Source organism: Haematobia irritans, chromosome 1 (genome assembly GCF_050003625.1).
Source record: "Haematobia irritans isolate KBUSLIRL chromosome 1, ASM5000362v1, whole genome shotgun sequence".
Classification (NCBI taxonomy): domain Eukaryota; kingdom Metazoa; phylum Arthropoda; class Insecta; order Diptera; family Muscidae; genus Haematobia; species Haematobia irritans.
The window spans coordinates 280,371,063-280,385,143 of NC_134397.1; the positions used below are offsets into that span (position 1 = coordinate 280,371,063).

A 14,081-nucleotide genomic window follows, 5' to 3' on the forward strand; every position below is an offset into this window, starting at 1 on the left:
TCCCAACACTGTTGCTGAATTTTTACTGAATACCAGATAGTAATGAAGTAATCGATTACAATGTATAACAAGTTTAGTTTTGAGTTAATTTTAATATGTAAATGTTTTTATTAGTTATATTCGCAAGTTGCATTTGTTAATCTATAACAGCGATAATAATAATATCGGCCGTTAACGAATTTGGAAAAAATATCCTGTGCAATCAATTGCGAAAAGAGAAATGTGTGGTTTTTAGAAACGCGTTAGTGTGCAGTTAGTAATTGTTGTCGCTTGTTGTTGTTGGAAAATAATCTGGGGGAGTAGGTTGATTGTGTTTTGAATGTTTTCATTTGTGTTTGTTGGTTACAACCAGGAGAATTGTAATCCGAGGAGAATTGTAATTCTCTGCCATTGAGCTGCCAAAGAGATAACAAAAAACAGGATCAAACTCACACTGAGTAGAATTAATTCAAGTTTACGTACACACATATCTCGCTGCTAGTGGTCGCTGTAGTTTTAATGAGGTTGGTCGTTGGTCACATCATCACTTCTGGAATAGTGTTTTGCTCATGAAGTACCTGAAGAAAAGAAACAAATTATCTGCACCAATATCATTACTTTGACGTTTAGTATCATACTTTGGGCTATTTTTCGATTGCCGTTTGCACGCAATTACGAATTGGATTTTTTGTACTCACTATACTATCGGTGTGATTTGCTGCCGTTTTTAGCATCATGTTGCGATTCCTCAGTCGTCGAAAAGCACGAAATAATTATGTGGAAACAACAAGTTCTGGTAATACAAACGACCGAACTGATGGCCGAGGAGCATGTGGGGGTGGAGAAATCAAACCACAAAGAATTCCGGTAAATAAAAATAAGATCGATTGCCGTGTGATACTTCTGGACAACACAGATCTATCCATTGAATTGTCGGTAAGTATTAAATCAAAGGAAACAATCCATATTGTTATCCCAATTCCATTGGGTGGAAATTGTTATGCATACATCTGTTCAATACAATAATTCCAAAATGGGCGTGTATTTGCCGAAGAATTAGATTTTCTGATAAAATGGTACCCCTTCAAGCAATTGGATGTTTGTTTTATCGCCTTTCGCTAAGATGTCACTATTTTGGATCGCCAGGAAGTTTTCTGGTAGTAATATCTCAATCACAACAACATTAAAAACAACTATCGCGTGGGATGATATGGCCTATGAAAGTTTTATCTTCCATGGCGAAACAAATTCAATACACTTTCGATAGAAAATGTTTGCAGGGAGGTGTTACTCAGTTGCTTATGTTATAACCGCTACCGCTCGTTTTCAAGGTAGGTGTAAAGTAAAAGTGTTTGCTTTTTAGCATATTTTAGTAAGGCAAACTGTGCTGCAACCACACACAAACATTTTTTTTCTGATTCAATCACGAAATTAATTGATCCAATTAATTTTTTAATTGAAATGTCTTCAATCACGAAAATGATAGTATCAATCACAGTTTTAATTGGGCATAGAAAAAATTCTTGATTAAAAAATTAATTGATTTCATTACCAAATTTCAATTAATTTTGTAATTGATTCAATTAAAAATTTAATTGATGTTGATTGCAAAACTCAATTAATTTTGTAATTAAAAAAGGTAACTATTTTCAATTACATTCTGAATTGGCTCAGAATTTTTATTTGGATTAACAATTGATTGTTTGAAAAAAAAAAATTAATTAAAAATTTAAAAAAATGTTCATCACTTTTTTAACTGACTTAGTCTTCCGAATTTGAATAAAAGTTAATTGTATCAATTAAATTTTTAATTAAAAATTTTTAAATTTTCAATCATTGACTAAATAAACTTAATGTTTCTATCTTGACTAAAAAGTTAATTGTACCAATTAATTCATTAATTGAACAAAATTTCAACTTCAATTAACTTTTTAATTGGAAATATTTTGGTGATATTTTTTTCTGTGCATAGAGTATGTTAGGGGAATATCGCTTTTGTTATTTTAACTAGCTGTAATTTTCGTATAGAGGGTCGTGAAAATCTATAAGGAAATAGTTCATCCACATGAGCATTGGCGTAGCTACACAGAAAAAAATTTCACAAAAATTTTTCCCATTAAAATCTTAATTGAGTTTTAAAAAATATTCAATTAAAAATTTAATTGATTCAACAAATTTTTTAATTGAAACAAAAATCAATCACACAAATTAATAGTATCAATTAATTTTTTAATTGGATCAATTAATTTTTTAATTGACTGCCAATTAATTTTTTAATTCATACTATCATTTCCGTGATTGAAGACATTTCAATTAAAAAATTAATTGGATCAATTAATTTCGTGATTGAATCACTATTAATGGCCTCATTTGGCTTATTGTATTGTCTCAATAAATTGAAATTGAAAATTGAAAATTGAAAAATTTTTTTGTGTGTATGAGGGTAGTGAAGGGGGTGGAGGTAGAGATAAATATACACCCGCCAAATATCTATTTATGTTTCTGCAAGACGAAATTATAGACCAAAGAAGTTTTATTTTATTTATTTATTTATTCAAAAATTCTGTAATACAAAGCCAATAGAGGCCTATAAAAATATATTACATCATAACAAAAATACTGAGCCATCGATATAATGTAAACAAGTTAATATCTTAAACTAAGAAGAAACTAATTTAATTGGCTCCCCAGCCGCAAGAGTAGTAGTGACTATTAAAATAGCGATGAAATAAGTGGAAATTGGTCCCATATACAGTGCAAGTCAACATAAAATCAATAACTTAAAAATACATAGGAGTTACATAGAATATACCAAGTGTGTATGCAATAGATGAGATGTAAATCGTCCAAGAACCTTACAGTTTAGGTAGCACTAGCCATATATTCCATGAGTTTGAGACGAAATGCGTCATTACAGTGAGAAAAAATGCGTAGTTCTAGAGGCAATCGATTCCAACACCGAGCTATTCTGACCACAAAAGATCTAGCATAAATATTCCTCCTTATACGAGGAATAAATATCTGAACATTTCTAATAGAACGCGAAAAGGTAAAAGTAGAAACCAAATCTAAAGGTCTAGAAGTGTGGATGATGTTATAAAGGGTGATTTGTTAAGAGCTTGATAACTTTTTAAAAAAAAAAAAACGCATAAAATTTGCGAAATCTCATCGGTTCTTTATTTGAAACGTTAGATTGGTCCATGACATTTACTTTTTGAAGATAATTTCATTTAAATGTTGACCGCGGCTGCGTCTTAGGTGGTCCATTCGGAAAGTCCAATTTTGGGCAACTTTTTCGAGCATTTCGGCCGGAATAGCCCGAATTTCTTCGGAAATGTTGTCTTCCAAAGCTGGAATAGTTGCTGGCTTATTTCTGTAGACTTTAGACTTGACGTAGCCCCCCAAAAAAAAGGCTAAAGGCGTCAAATCGCATGATCTTGGTGGCCAACTTACCGGTCCATTTCTTGAGATGAATTGTTCTCCGAAGTTTTCCCTCAAAATGGCCATAGAATCTCGAGCTGTGTGGCATGTAGCGCCATCTTGTTGAAACCACATGTCAACCAAGTTCAGTTCTTCCATTTTTGGCAACAAAAAGTTTGTTAGCATCGAACGATAGCGATCGCCATTCACCGTAACGTTGCGTCCAACAGCATCTTTGAAAAATACGGTCCAATGATTCCACCAGCGTACAAACCACACCAAACAGTGCATTTTTCGGGATGCATGGGCAGTTCTTGAACGGCTTCTGGTTGCTCTTCACTCCAAATGCGGCAATTTTGCTTATTTACGTAGCCATTCAACCAGAAATGAGCCTCATCGCTGAACAAAATTTGTCGATAAAAAAGCGGATTTTCTGCCAACTTTTCTAGGGCCCATTCACTGAAAATTCGACGTTGTGGCAGATCGTAAGTCTATTCATGATGAAATGTCAAAGCATACTGAGCATCTTTCTCTTTGACACCATGTCTGAAATCCCACGTGATCTGTCAAATACTAATGCATGAAAATCCTAACCTCAAAAGAATCACCCTTTAAAACAATAGGATATTGCGATAATCAACAAATCTCCTAAACGAACATCCAAGGAATCGTACTACATTCATTTATTGTTAGAATTATTCTTTGAAGCCAAACAAAGTATTAAAGTGCGTTTATACAAATCAAGATGATGAAAAAATAACATTTTATTTATTCATTTATTTTAGTAATACTAAGCCTTCAAGGCCGACACATGTATTACATAGTAATATTGCATAGCCTAAGTTTCGCTAGATATTTCTACACACAAATATTCACGAAAATTTCTCCAATTAAAATTTTAGATGAGTTTTAAAAAATATTCAATTAAAAATTTAATTGATTCAACAAATTTTTTAATTGAAACAAAAATCAATCACAAAAATAATAGTATCAATTAATTTTTTAATTGGGTCAATTAATTTTTTAATTGGGTCAATTAACTTTTTAATTGACCTTCAATTAATTTTTTAATTGATACTATCATTTCTGTGATTGAGGACATTTCAATTAAAAATTAATTGGATCAATTAATTTCGTGATTGAATAAAAAAAAAAAATTGTGTGTACTCTTGGTCCCCCAATCACAATTACACATAAAAAAAAATTTTTTTTAATATTTAATATCTGCCCAAATCAGCTACATAGAAGAAATACGGATATAATACAAAAGGAATAAATATTCTCATATACAAGTTGGTGAAGAAACCCCATAAATATTTACCCTTCAGTCCTGAGACAAGTAAACCAACAGTTTCAGCCGAAAAGCTTTATTGGTAGTGGATTCCATATACGAGCTAACATATGCGCACGACAAATGATCTATCAAAGGCCAAATTAACAATCCTAGGTATAATGACCTGCGTATTGCGACTAGAGAGGAAATAATTAAAATATCAGGTACAAGGTCCGGAACTCCACTTCTAATCACTTTGTAAAAGAAATTAAAACAATTGAAATTGATAAAAGATTCAAAGTGCATTCCTAGCAAACTCTTGACGAGTCCGGAGATATGTATGTGAAACGTGCAATGGTGTTCACAATTCGCCTAATACTCCTTTTAACATAGTCGAATGTGCCAGACACAATTTCCAAACCATACAAAATATGTGGCATAAGTATGACATTTGTGGAATGTCTTCATAACGATCATACAAAAGAGTTCTGATATAACCTGTGTCGACAGGTATTTTTCTGGCTCAACAGATTATTAAAAATTTAAGAAAATCGGATGTTAAGAGCAACTTCTAGAACAAACTTCCGCTCATTTCATTTAATTTATTTTAAATTTTCATGTTATTATAAAATGTGTCAAAAATGTATATCCTTAATTCAGTTGAACTTTTGTTTTAATTTATTTGTTTATTTTTTTATTTCGGCTTGAGGTTCTTCTCCAATTGTTAATTGTCAATTTAAATACGTTTAGAAACTGAAGAAAACTTTCCCTTTTTTCTTCTTTTGTTTTATGTGTTAAAATTTTAATTCCCCGTCGAAGACTCGCGATGACGAACAAAAGGCCGATGTAAATAAATTACAATAGAATTTCTCAAATATATTATATACAAATTTTATGAAAAACTTTTTAGTTAAAACTAAAAAAACTTTAATATACATACATATGAAATGAAATAAAAAAAAAAAAAAACATTACACAATAAGTAAAAAAGGTACTATGAAATAAATGCATTAGCCCCATTGCACCTAACGCAAAATTTAATTTGTAGACAGCGCTCTATCCTAAGATGCGAATCTCTACTCCATAGCAATCAGTGGTATCGAGAAATTACCACTTTTATTCATATACTCGAAACAAAAATTTAGAATATTATTCTGTTTAAATTAATTTTATAATTAGTTTAAGCTTTCCTTTTTATCTTGATTTTAAAATATTTTTGTAGTCTTACTGTAATTTGTTTTAAATTGGCCATCTGAAGCTTCGAATTATCAAATAAAGCCAACTTATTTTAAAAATTGCGTGGAATCGAGATCTACTCAAAACTATAATTCATGTGTTCCAGACCCGCTGGAGAGTCGAGATATGGTTATATTTGTGTTGTGGGCCACTCAACACAAATTTCAGAGGCTGGAGAGAAGCCTCTGAAATTGTGCAATTGTTTAAAATTATTAACCATAAATCCATTGCAATGTACTTTTACATAGTGTGTTGTGATTTTATAATGAGATCCATTATAATTCATTTTCACACACATTAATTAAGGACCAGTTTATTGAGCATCTCGATCGATACTCATTGATAGATAATTATTCGACGGACATCAGGCGGCATCATAGTACCACATCCCTTATGATTGGAATTAATATCCCAAAAACTACGTGAATACTAAAGTAGTATGCAGTACATAATCGTACATTCTCCACTAATCATCTTGAACACGCTTGAACATTACGAAATAACAAATTGCAATAAAAAAGCGAACTCTAAGTTATTTTAATGATATTTACTCTCTTATTTCAGAAAAAGGCAATGGGCAACTTTCTGTATGAGCAGGTGTTCTACAATTTGGATATTATTGAGAAAGACTACTTCGGTTTGCAGTTTATGGATGCAAATCATGTGAAACATTGGTTAGATCCCACAAAACCAATTAAGAAACAAGTTAAAAGTAAAACATTTCGAAGATTGTTCGTAAAACTTTGTTAAGCTTTCTGAGTTTTTTTTTCAGTTGGGCCTCCATATACATTTCGTTTGAAAGTGAAATTCTATTCGTCTGAGCCTAACACATTGAGGGAGGAATTAACACGTTACTTATTCTTTCTGCAGTTGAAAAATGATTTGCTCGATGGTCGTCTTGAGTGTCCCGATGACAAGGCATCTGAACTGTGTGCCCTAGCTCTACAATGTAAGTGCTAATACTAATCGGAAATATGGCACGTATTGGTATATAATTTTATTTTAGCTGAATTGGGAGATTATGACGAACAAGTTCACACAGCGGCAACCGTGTCAGAATTCCGGTTTGTACCAGACCAAACAGAAGAATTGGAAATTAATATTCTAGAAGAATACAAAATGTGTCGTGGGCTTACCCCTGCTCAGGCTGAAATGGCCTTTTTAAACAAAGCCAAGTGGCTGGACATGTATGGCGTTGATATGCACACAGTTTTGGTAAGTTCGTTTTGTATGGTTAAAAAATATATCGTAAAGGTAATCTACGATTTTCATTGCAGGGAAAAGACGGCTGCGAATATCATTTAGGTTTAACGCCAACCGGTATATTAGTATTCGAGAGGGATCAGAAAATAGGATTATTTTTTTGGCCGAAAATTAGTAAACTGGATTTTAAAAAGAAAAAGCTGACACTTATTGTCATAGAAGACGATGATGAGGGCCGGGAACAGGAGCATACATTTGTTTTTCGTTTATACAATGAAAAGGCGTGCAAACATTTATGGAAATGTGCTGTAGAGCATCATACGTTCTTCCGTTTGAGAGCACCCGTTAAAGGACCATCGGCACGTCAAAATTTCTTCCGTATGGGATCACGATTCCGATATTCCGGACGCACTGAATTTCAAGCAACCAATCAAAGTCGAGCCAGACGCACCGTACAATTTGAACGCAGACCATCACAAAGATTTGCCAGTCGCCAATCGCATTTAATGCGCGATCGCCAAAAGGCTTCACAAGAGAATGCCGCCTCGGCTCTGGCATCTGTGAACGCTAGAGCTAGAGAGGCTAGAGAGGCCTCGGCTCCTTCACAGCCACCATTACCACTCACTCCAGAAATCTTGAACACAACTGCAGATTCGATACTCTCTACGGCCACTGTTGATAATCAACCTATTATTAATACCATTACTCCATCGCCTTCCATTCAAACAGTTATACATAATGTAACTGCTTTCGACGATGCCATATGTGGAAATTCAATTAACTCTCAAAATAACGCTAATGCCTCGTTAGGACGAAATTCGATTCGTTCGAATTCGAGTACTGACGATCCGGCATATAGTAAGATAGGCTCATTTGGTAGAGCAGCTGGTTTAACTGTAAAGTGAGTAATTGCAAATACAAAACATTTCATTGTGTTAATTCAAGCATTTTTACGAATAGATTGGATACGGAGTGCTCCGGTGCATCTAACATTGCTCCCTACTCTCCTAATAATATTAAAAACTTTGAGGAAACTAATCCATTCCGTACGAATATATCTCACAATGGATCGTTTGGCAAAGCATCGATACATTCAGGTTTAAGGTATGTTCAAAAACTAATGAATGTGTGTTGCCCCAAATATCTTTATAGTATTAATCATGTGTGTTCAATGGAATTAAATGAATTTTACAAAAAAAAAAAAAAAAAAAAAAAAAACATTTAATTCGTATTCCATGTTGCCCCAACTCATTGCTCTATTCTTTAATTACTCACTATAGATATATCGAAGTAAAATTATTTACATATATTTGTGCTCGTTTTTATTTTACTTTGTTTGTGTTCTTATGTTCTGTATTTGTGCAGCATTAAGAGTGGCTTGTCGGATAAAGACAAAGAACTAGATTCATTGCTAAAATCCATAGTAAAAGACCCATCCCCATCAGTTTTAGCCACAGAAGCTATTAACGATGCTAACAGTATAAGGTATAGTACTTCAATTTTTGTATTTATTAGCTACGTGTGTATTTTTTTCCACCAGCCGTGAAACGTTCCTAAACTCCTTATTTCTTTTCTATGTTTTTAGGGTTACGATTAATAAAACATATGATATGGATCATAATACGGAGACATTGAAGCGCCTATCAAATTCTGAGAAACCGAATAATCAAGTAAAGTTGGCTAATGTTCCTGCTGCCTTACCTCCAGGTCATATAAAGTGTAACATTTTAAAGGGTAAGCCAAAAATACAGTAAGTTTCATTCATATTTGTCAACAATGAAGTAAAATTGATTTTAATTCCGGTAATTTCTGACTTGAACTCGAATCGTATAGATGAAAACGATCGTAGAATTATAACTGCTAATACTCTTGTTTATTTATTTCAAAAATTTATTGAAAACCATAAGAAGTCCATTTTCGAGTTCTGCGATTATTGGAAAAATGATTTTTAACCTCGCGACTTTGACTTTTTTAAGAGATCTCAATCACATTCCATCCGTTAAAAGTCGATTTTTGTCACTATAAAAAGTAAAATTTGAAGATAACAACAAGTTGACGTCGACCTATTTTGAGAAAATGAGGATTAGTCGAACAGTCGTTAACGTGGTCTATAAATCCGTTTTAGAATCGTCAGTAAAAATGTAATTCCATTTTTTGGCAAATAACTGTGAGATGATGTTGTGTTTTTATGCAACAACAGAAGATCTTGTATGAAAGAAAAATATTCTTTATGTTCCAAGATGATTTAACAAGATTTTATTAGAAATTGTTTGTCATGGAATGTATGAGTACACCCATTGGACGTGGCTAAAATTGCCATGTTCCACAATACTTTCATCCAAAACAATTCAAAGTCTTACAGAAGAATTAGAACCAAATACACTTACACAAAGAGAAAATGGAAATGGATAGGCCACACACTTAGAAAAGGTCCTAAGAGCATAGCCAAATCCGCCCTGGATTGGAATCCTCAAGGCTCCAGACGATCTGGCCGTCCTAGAAATACGTGGCGCAGAACTGTTGCACTAGAGTTAAGAAAACTCAATAAGTCATGGGAGGAAATTAAACAAATCAGTGGAAATAGAATACAATGGAATTTTCTTGTAAATGCCCTATGTTCCCAAGTGGAATGAATAAAGAAAAAAAAAAAAAAAAAAACTTTAAATCATATATATTATTTATGTTTTTCTTCTTGATTTAATTGTAGCACGAGTCGAAGAGGAGCTTGGGGCTAACACTAATGCCAAGTTAACGAACCAAATGTTTGTTCCTGCCGCAACTTCGATCAATAATAATAACAACAACATGAGTTGCAATAGTAACATGACCAACAACATTCTGAACCATAATGAGGGACCAGACTCACTCAATGCCACTTATATTTCTGTGGTATGTATGAATTTCTTGTATCAAAAAAATTTTACAAAAATATATGCAAGAGAAGGCCAACTATGATAAGTTATTTATTTAAATACTTAAAATATTTGCTTGGTTTTTATGCCTTGTATGCGATATTCTTAGCTTTTTTATTTGTATTAAAATTGCTATGATTTGTTGTTTTGTCTTTTTTATTTTTTTTTGCATTTTTATTTGACGTACAATGTGCTTTGCCATCCGTGTCCACGTTTGTGTACGTGTGGCTTTGTCTACGCAATTGTTTTTTAATCGTAACTCGAAAAGGGGGGCGATAAGTTGACTTTGAGCATAACGGAACAGAAACCGACAACTGCTGTTAACTCTGGTAATAATTTGTCCTCTTTAACTGGCACGAGCACAAATTCCAATAACAATGACTACAATGCGTCCACTACCACTACACTCTCATCTCCATTTGTATCAGATTTTAATATGAATACCAGCACTCATCCCGTGTCTACATCTCCACCAAATTCTTTAACCATCATGAACACCATTCCACCTCTCCCATCATCGAGCACAATCAATAATAACAACAACATCTGCAGTACTGATACAGTCACGAGCACAGTAACAAACAGTAGTCTTTCCTATTCATCTGGTAGTGGATCTAAGCCAAATGTTGTGAAGACATCCGTTCCTTCGTCATCTACTGCTTCGTCTTCGTCCAATACCAATGGTGAGAATAAGCCCACAACGCCTACCTTGACATCGACTACTGCGGAAATGTTAATAAACGAGATTTTCATTAATAATATAATCAATAATAATGCAAAAGGCAATACAGAGATGAACAACACCGATAAGAAACCCAACGGCACAAACGAAGTAGATTCCGCTAGACCACTTAATGCTCCCACTCCATCGGTAGGGACCCTTCTGTTTTCCACTTTGAGCGAACAAGAACGCCAGCAGAAACAACGTGATGCCATACATAAGCAAAACTCCATGTACGCAATGCAATCTAACGAAAGCGCAGATAGTATCCCAGATAAAAAGGTTTGTTTCATTGTCATTCTCATTCCTTGCAATTTTGTTTAACTACATGCTGCTTATTTTGTTTGTATGTTTTGTTTGGTTTTAATATTTAAAACGCTCATTTTATTTTAGTATTTTTCATTGTGCATATGCCATTTTTATTGTGTAATCGAGTGTCACTTTGCAATTTTTAAAAGGCCCCTCATTAGTATAAAAAAAGAATTCGCAGCAAAACGGGTCCGAAATTATTTGATAAACTTCATCAGAATGATTTTTGATCGGCGTTCACAACAGCTTGGTTATTGAAGTTTAGAAATCTGCACCAATATATGTGTGGTTTTAAAAAGACATATTTTAAGAAATATATTCCCGACTTTCAAATTGTTAAAAATTCAGGTTCTTCGACGAAATTTTTTTTTGATCCCGAATATGACACTATTAATATACTCTGAGGGGTAAAAAATCTTTTAAGTGTTGCATATTAGCCGGTAAAATAATCATTGAAATAAAATGTAATATTTTAAACATTGAGAAGCATTCAAGTGAGATGGAAAGCGGTTGCGTTCGTTTAATTGATACTATACATGTTTGTGATTAATTTTTGTTAAATAAATAAACAATTTGCTGAACCAATTAAATTTTTAATTGAATATTGTTAAAATTCAATTAGAATTTTAATTTTTTGATATTTTTGCTGTGTAATAAATTTACATAAACATATAAACAACAATAACAAAAACTTTACAAACAAACAATAACCAATATCAGTACAAAATTCACAATCTAACCACTGCACAACAGACGAAACCTAATTAATTATGATTATTTTAAGATATACTTTGTTGATGAAAATGTTTGTTGAATGCAAGCATAAATAATAATTTTAAACAATAATATACTACTACTATTATTATTATTATTAATTTGTTTTGAACTTTTATTATAGCCTTATACGCAAAACCGCAGTCTCCACAACCAACACAACGACGCAATGGTTTCTCCTTGGCTGGTTTCCTCAGAAGTCGTCTCGGCACCTAAGGGCAAAGAACCGGCCATCATAAGAAAATCTGTTATTACAACACAGTTGTAAACCGAATTTAGTTTTAAATGCATAATTTTTTATACATTATAGTATGTTTATTTATATTGGTCTCTTATATGTCCACGATCTATTTATTCTATTTACAAAAGAGGTCTGCTATTATATATGGATCAGATGCTTCCCTTGAATGAAAGCAACCACAAAAGACAATGGAAAATCAATTGCAACATAACTTTGAAAAAGTTATTTAGACTATAAGTGCCTTAAATGCAGCTATTAATATACAATGATCTACTTATTATGCTAAGTACTTAATTAACGATTCTATATACAAATCAAATTAACCTTAAAAGACTTGAAAGAAGATTAAACATTTGTGTACGTTTAAATTGTCCCCCAGGACCCACCACATCCATCATTGGATAAGGCATTTATTTTTGAGCGTATATGTATTTGTTTGTTTAATCATAAACAGCATTCCACATTTTGAATGTATGTCGATTCCTTCCATTAAAATACAATAAATATTGTCACTATTACTAAGTAGTTAATACTTCTGTCAATGTGTGTATGTTCTTACACAAATATGTTATGTATTTTTATATAAATGTATACTTATATACATTTGTTTTATCCAAAAAAAAAAAAAACAAAAACTTCTTGTATCTTAAAGTATTATTATACAGCAAAGCAATAATAACAAAAACAATAAATGCAAATCAATTTATAAAGAATTGTAATTCTAAACAAGAATATTTTAAATCCCAATACAACAACAACGACATTTTATATAGATGCAACATAAACTTAGTATACCCCCATATATTTAAATATACAAAAGAAATAACAAATATATATTCTATATTTAAATAAATATGTTCATTTACAATAACGAAAATGGATTTATATATCTTAACCATCATATATCCTTGCTAGGTAACGTACATCTATAGCTTTTGAGTTAAGATACAGTAAGGGACAAAATTGTTCTATAATTTCGTGTTCTATAACTAAGTTCGAGTTTAGCCGCTAATATTCACTAAAGTGAAAACTAAATGAGTAAAAAATGTCATAAAATCATACATATTTGTTGCATATTTCATTATAACTTGATGGGGAATAGCCCAAAGCAAATTTGCACACAGTTTGCATTCCTTAAAATGGATTATTAAAGAAAAGTAATCGTGAAAAAATACGATTTTAGCGGCTAAACTCGAACTTAAAAAGTGGTGCTTTGGCCGGAGTGGTCGCTATGAGCAGTGATGATGAGGAGAAGGTTGGGCCTTCGAACTTACTTATTGTTTGTCATATTGACAATGTGAAAGGAAAAAAACAAAAATTATCAAAGAACATGGTAAATAGTGGCGTTTGTCAAGATGGTGGCGTATATGTTGGGGGCAATGGTGCTGTAAATGGAGTCAAAAAAGTGAGACGAGGCGATAATGCTGAGCTACAAGGAAATAAGAAAAGCAGAATCAACGACAATGAGGTTAGGTACATCTCGGATTTCTCAGGTGAGATCAATGTTTTAGTAGATACGTCTGAAGTGGAAAATATTAAAAATAATAAGGGTTGTTCCTGATGTTTTTCATCCTACTGAGACAATAAAAATTGGTTTTGCAGGTGATAGCCATCAAGAGTGGTTTATTTTTGAAAAAACAGTCCTGAAAGTGGACACTTTCTATCCGGCGGTTAGACAGTGTCACAATTGTGGAAGATTGGGTCACACGAAACAAGGTTGTAGATCCTGGAAAAGGTGTATTAAATGTGGAAAAGACGAAGGTCAATGTAATGGTCACTGTGATGTTAATATTTGTATTTTGTGTAAGAATAATGGTCATTCTCCTAAACAAAAATATGTATGTCCTGTGTGTGCAAAAGAAATTCAGACAAACAAAATAATGACAAAAAAGAAGATGTCAAAATGGGAGGTTCTCAAAATGTATAAAATGGGACTCGTTTTTTCATATTTGTATGTTTGCCGAAAAAATACAATATCCATTCTAGAAAAATCGATAATTTTTGAAAATATTC

At 32.6% G+C, this 14,081-nt stretch overlaps 1 protein-coding gene across 3 annotated transcripts; it reads left to right on the plus strand.

Annotated features, from left to right (window-relative positions):
- The first annotated feature begins 390 nt into the window (after positions 1–390).
- On the plus strand, positions 391–12,949 carry yrt (erythrocyte membrane protein band 4.1-like yurt). 3 transcript variants are annotated; one of them, XM_075297887.1, is made up of 11 exons: positions 391–915; positions 6,473–6,620; positions 6,681–6,857; positions 6,915–7,123; positions 7,186–8,012; positions 8,072–8,215; positions 8,477–8,596; positions 8,697–8,845; positions 9,819–10,000; positions 10,292–11,026; positions 11,952–12,949. In XM_075297887.1, the coding sequence occupies exons 1-11, from the start codon at positions 715–717 to the stop codon at positions 12,093–12,095; spliced, it is 3,036 nt and encodes a 1,011-aa protein (XP_075154002.1). In that variant the 5' UTR covers positions 391–714; the 3' UTR covers positions 12,096–12,949. The 3 variants fall into 3 exon arrangements, with proteins under 3 accessions (XP_075154002.1, XP_075154018.1, XP_075154010.1); XM_075297903.1 differs by lacking the exon at positions 10,292–11,026; XM_075297895.1 differs by lacking the exon at positions 8,477–8,596.
- The last annotated feature ends 1,132 nt before the right edge of the window (positions 12,950–14,081 follow it).

Excerpts from the sequence above, each read along its gene's own strand:
- yrt (XM_075297887.1), top strand. The coding sequence starts at position 715 with ATGTTGCGATTCCTCAGTCGTCGAAAAGCACGAAATAATTATGTGGAA. Across the intron at positions 8,597-8,696 it reads AACGATGCTAACAGTATAAG|GGTTACGATTAATAAAACAT; the intron begins GTATAGTACTTC and ends CTATGTTTTTAG. Across the intron at positions 10,001-10,291 it reads ATGCCACTTATATTTCTGTG|GGGGGCGATAAGTTGACTTT; the intron begins GTATGTATGAAT and ends TAACTCGAAAAG.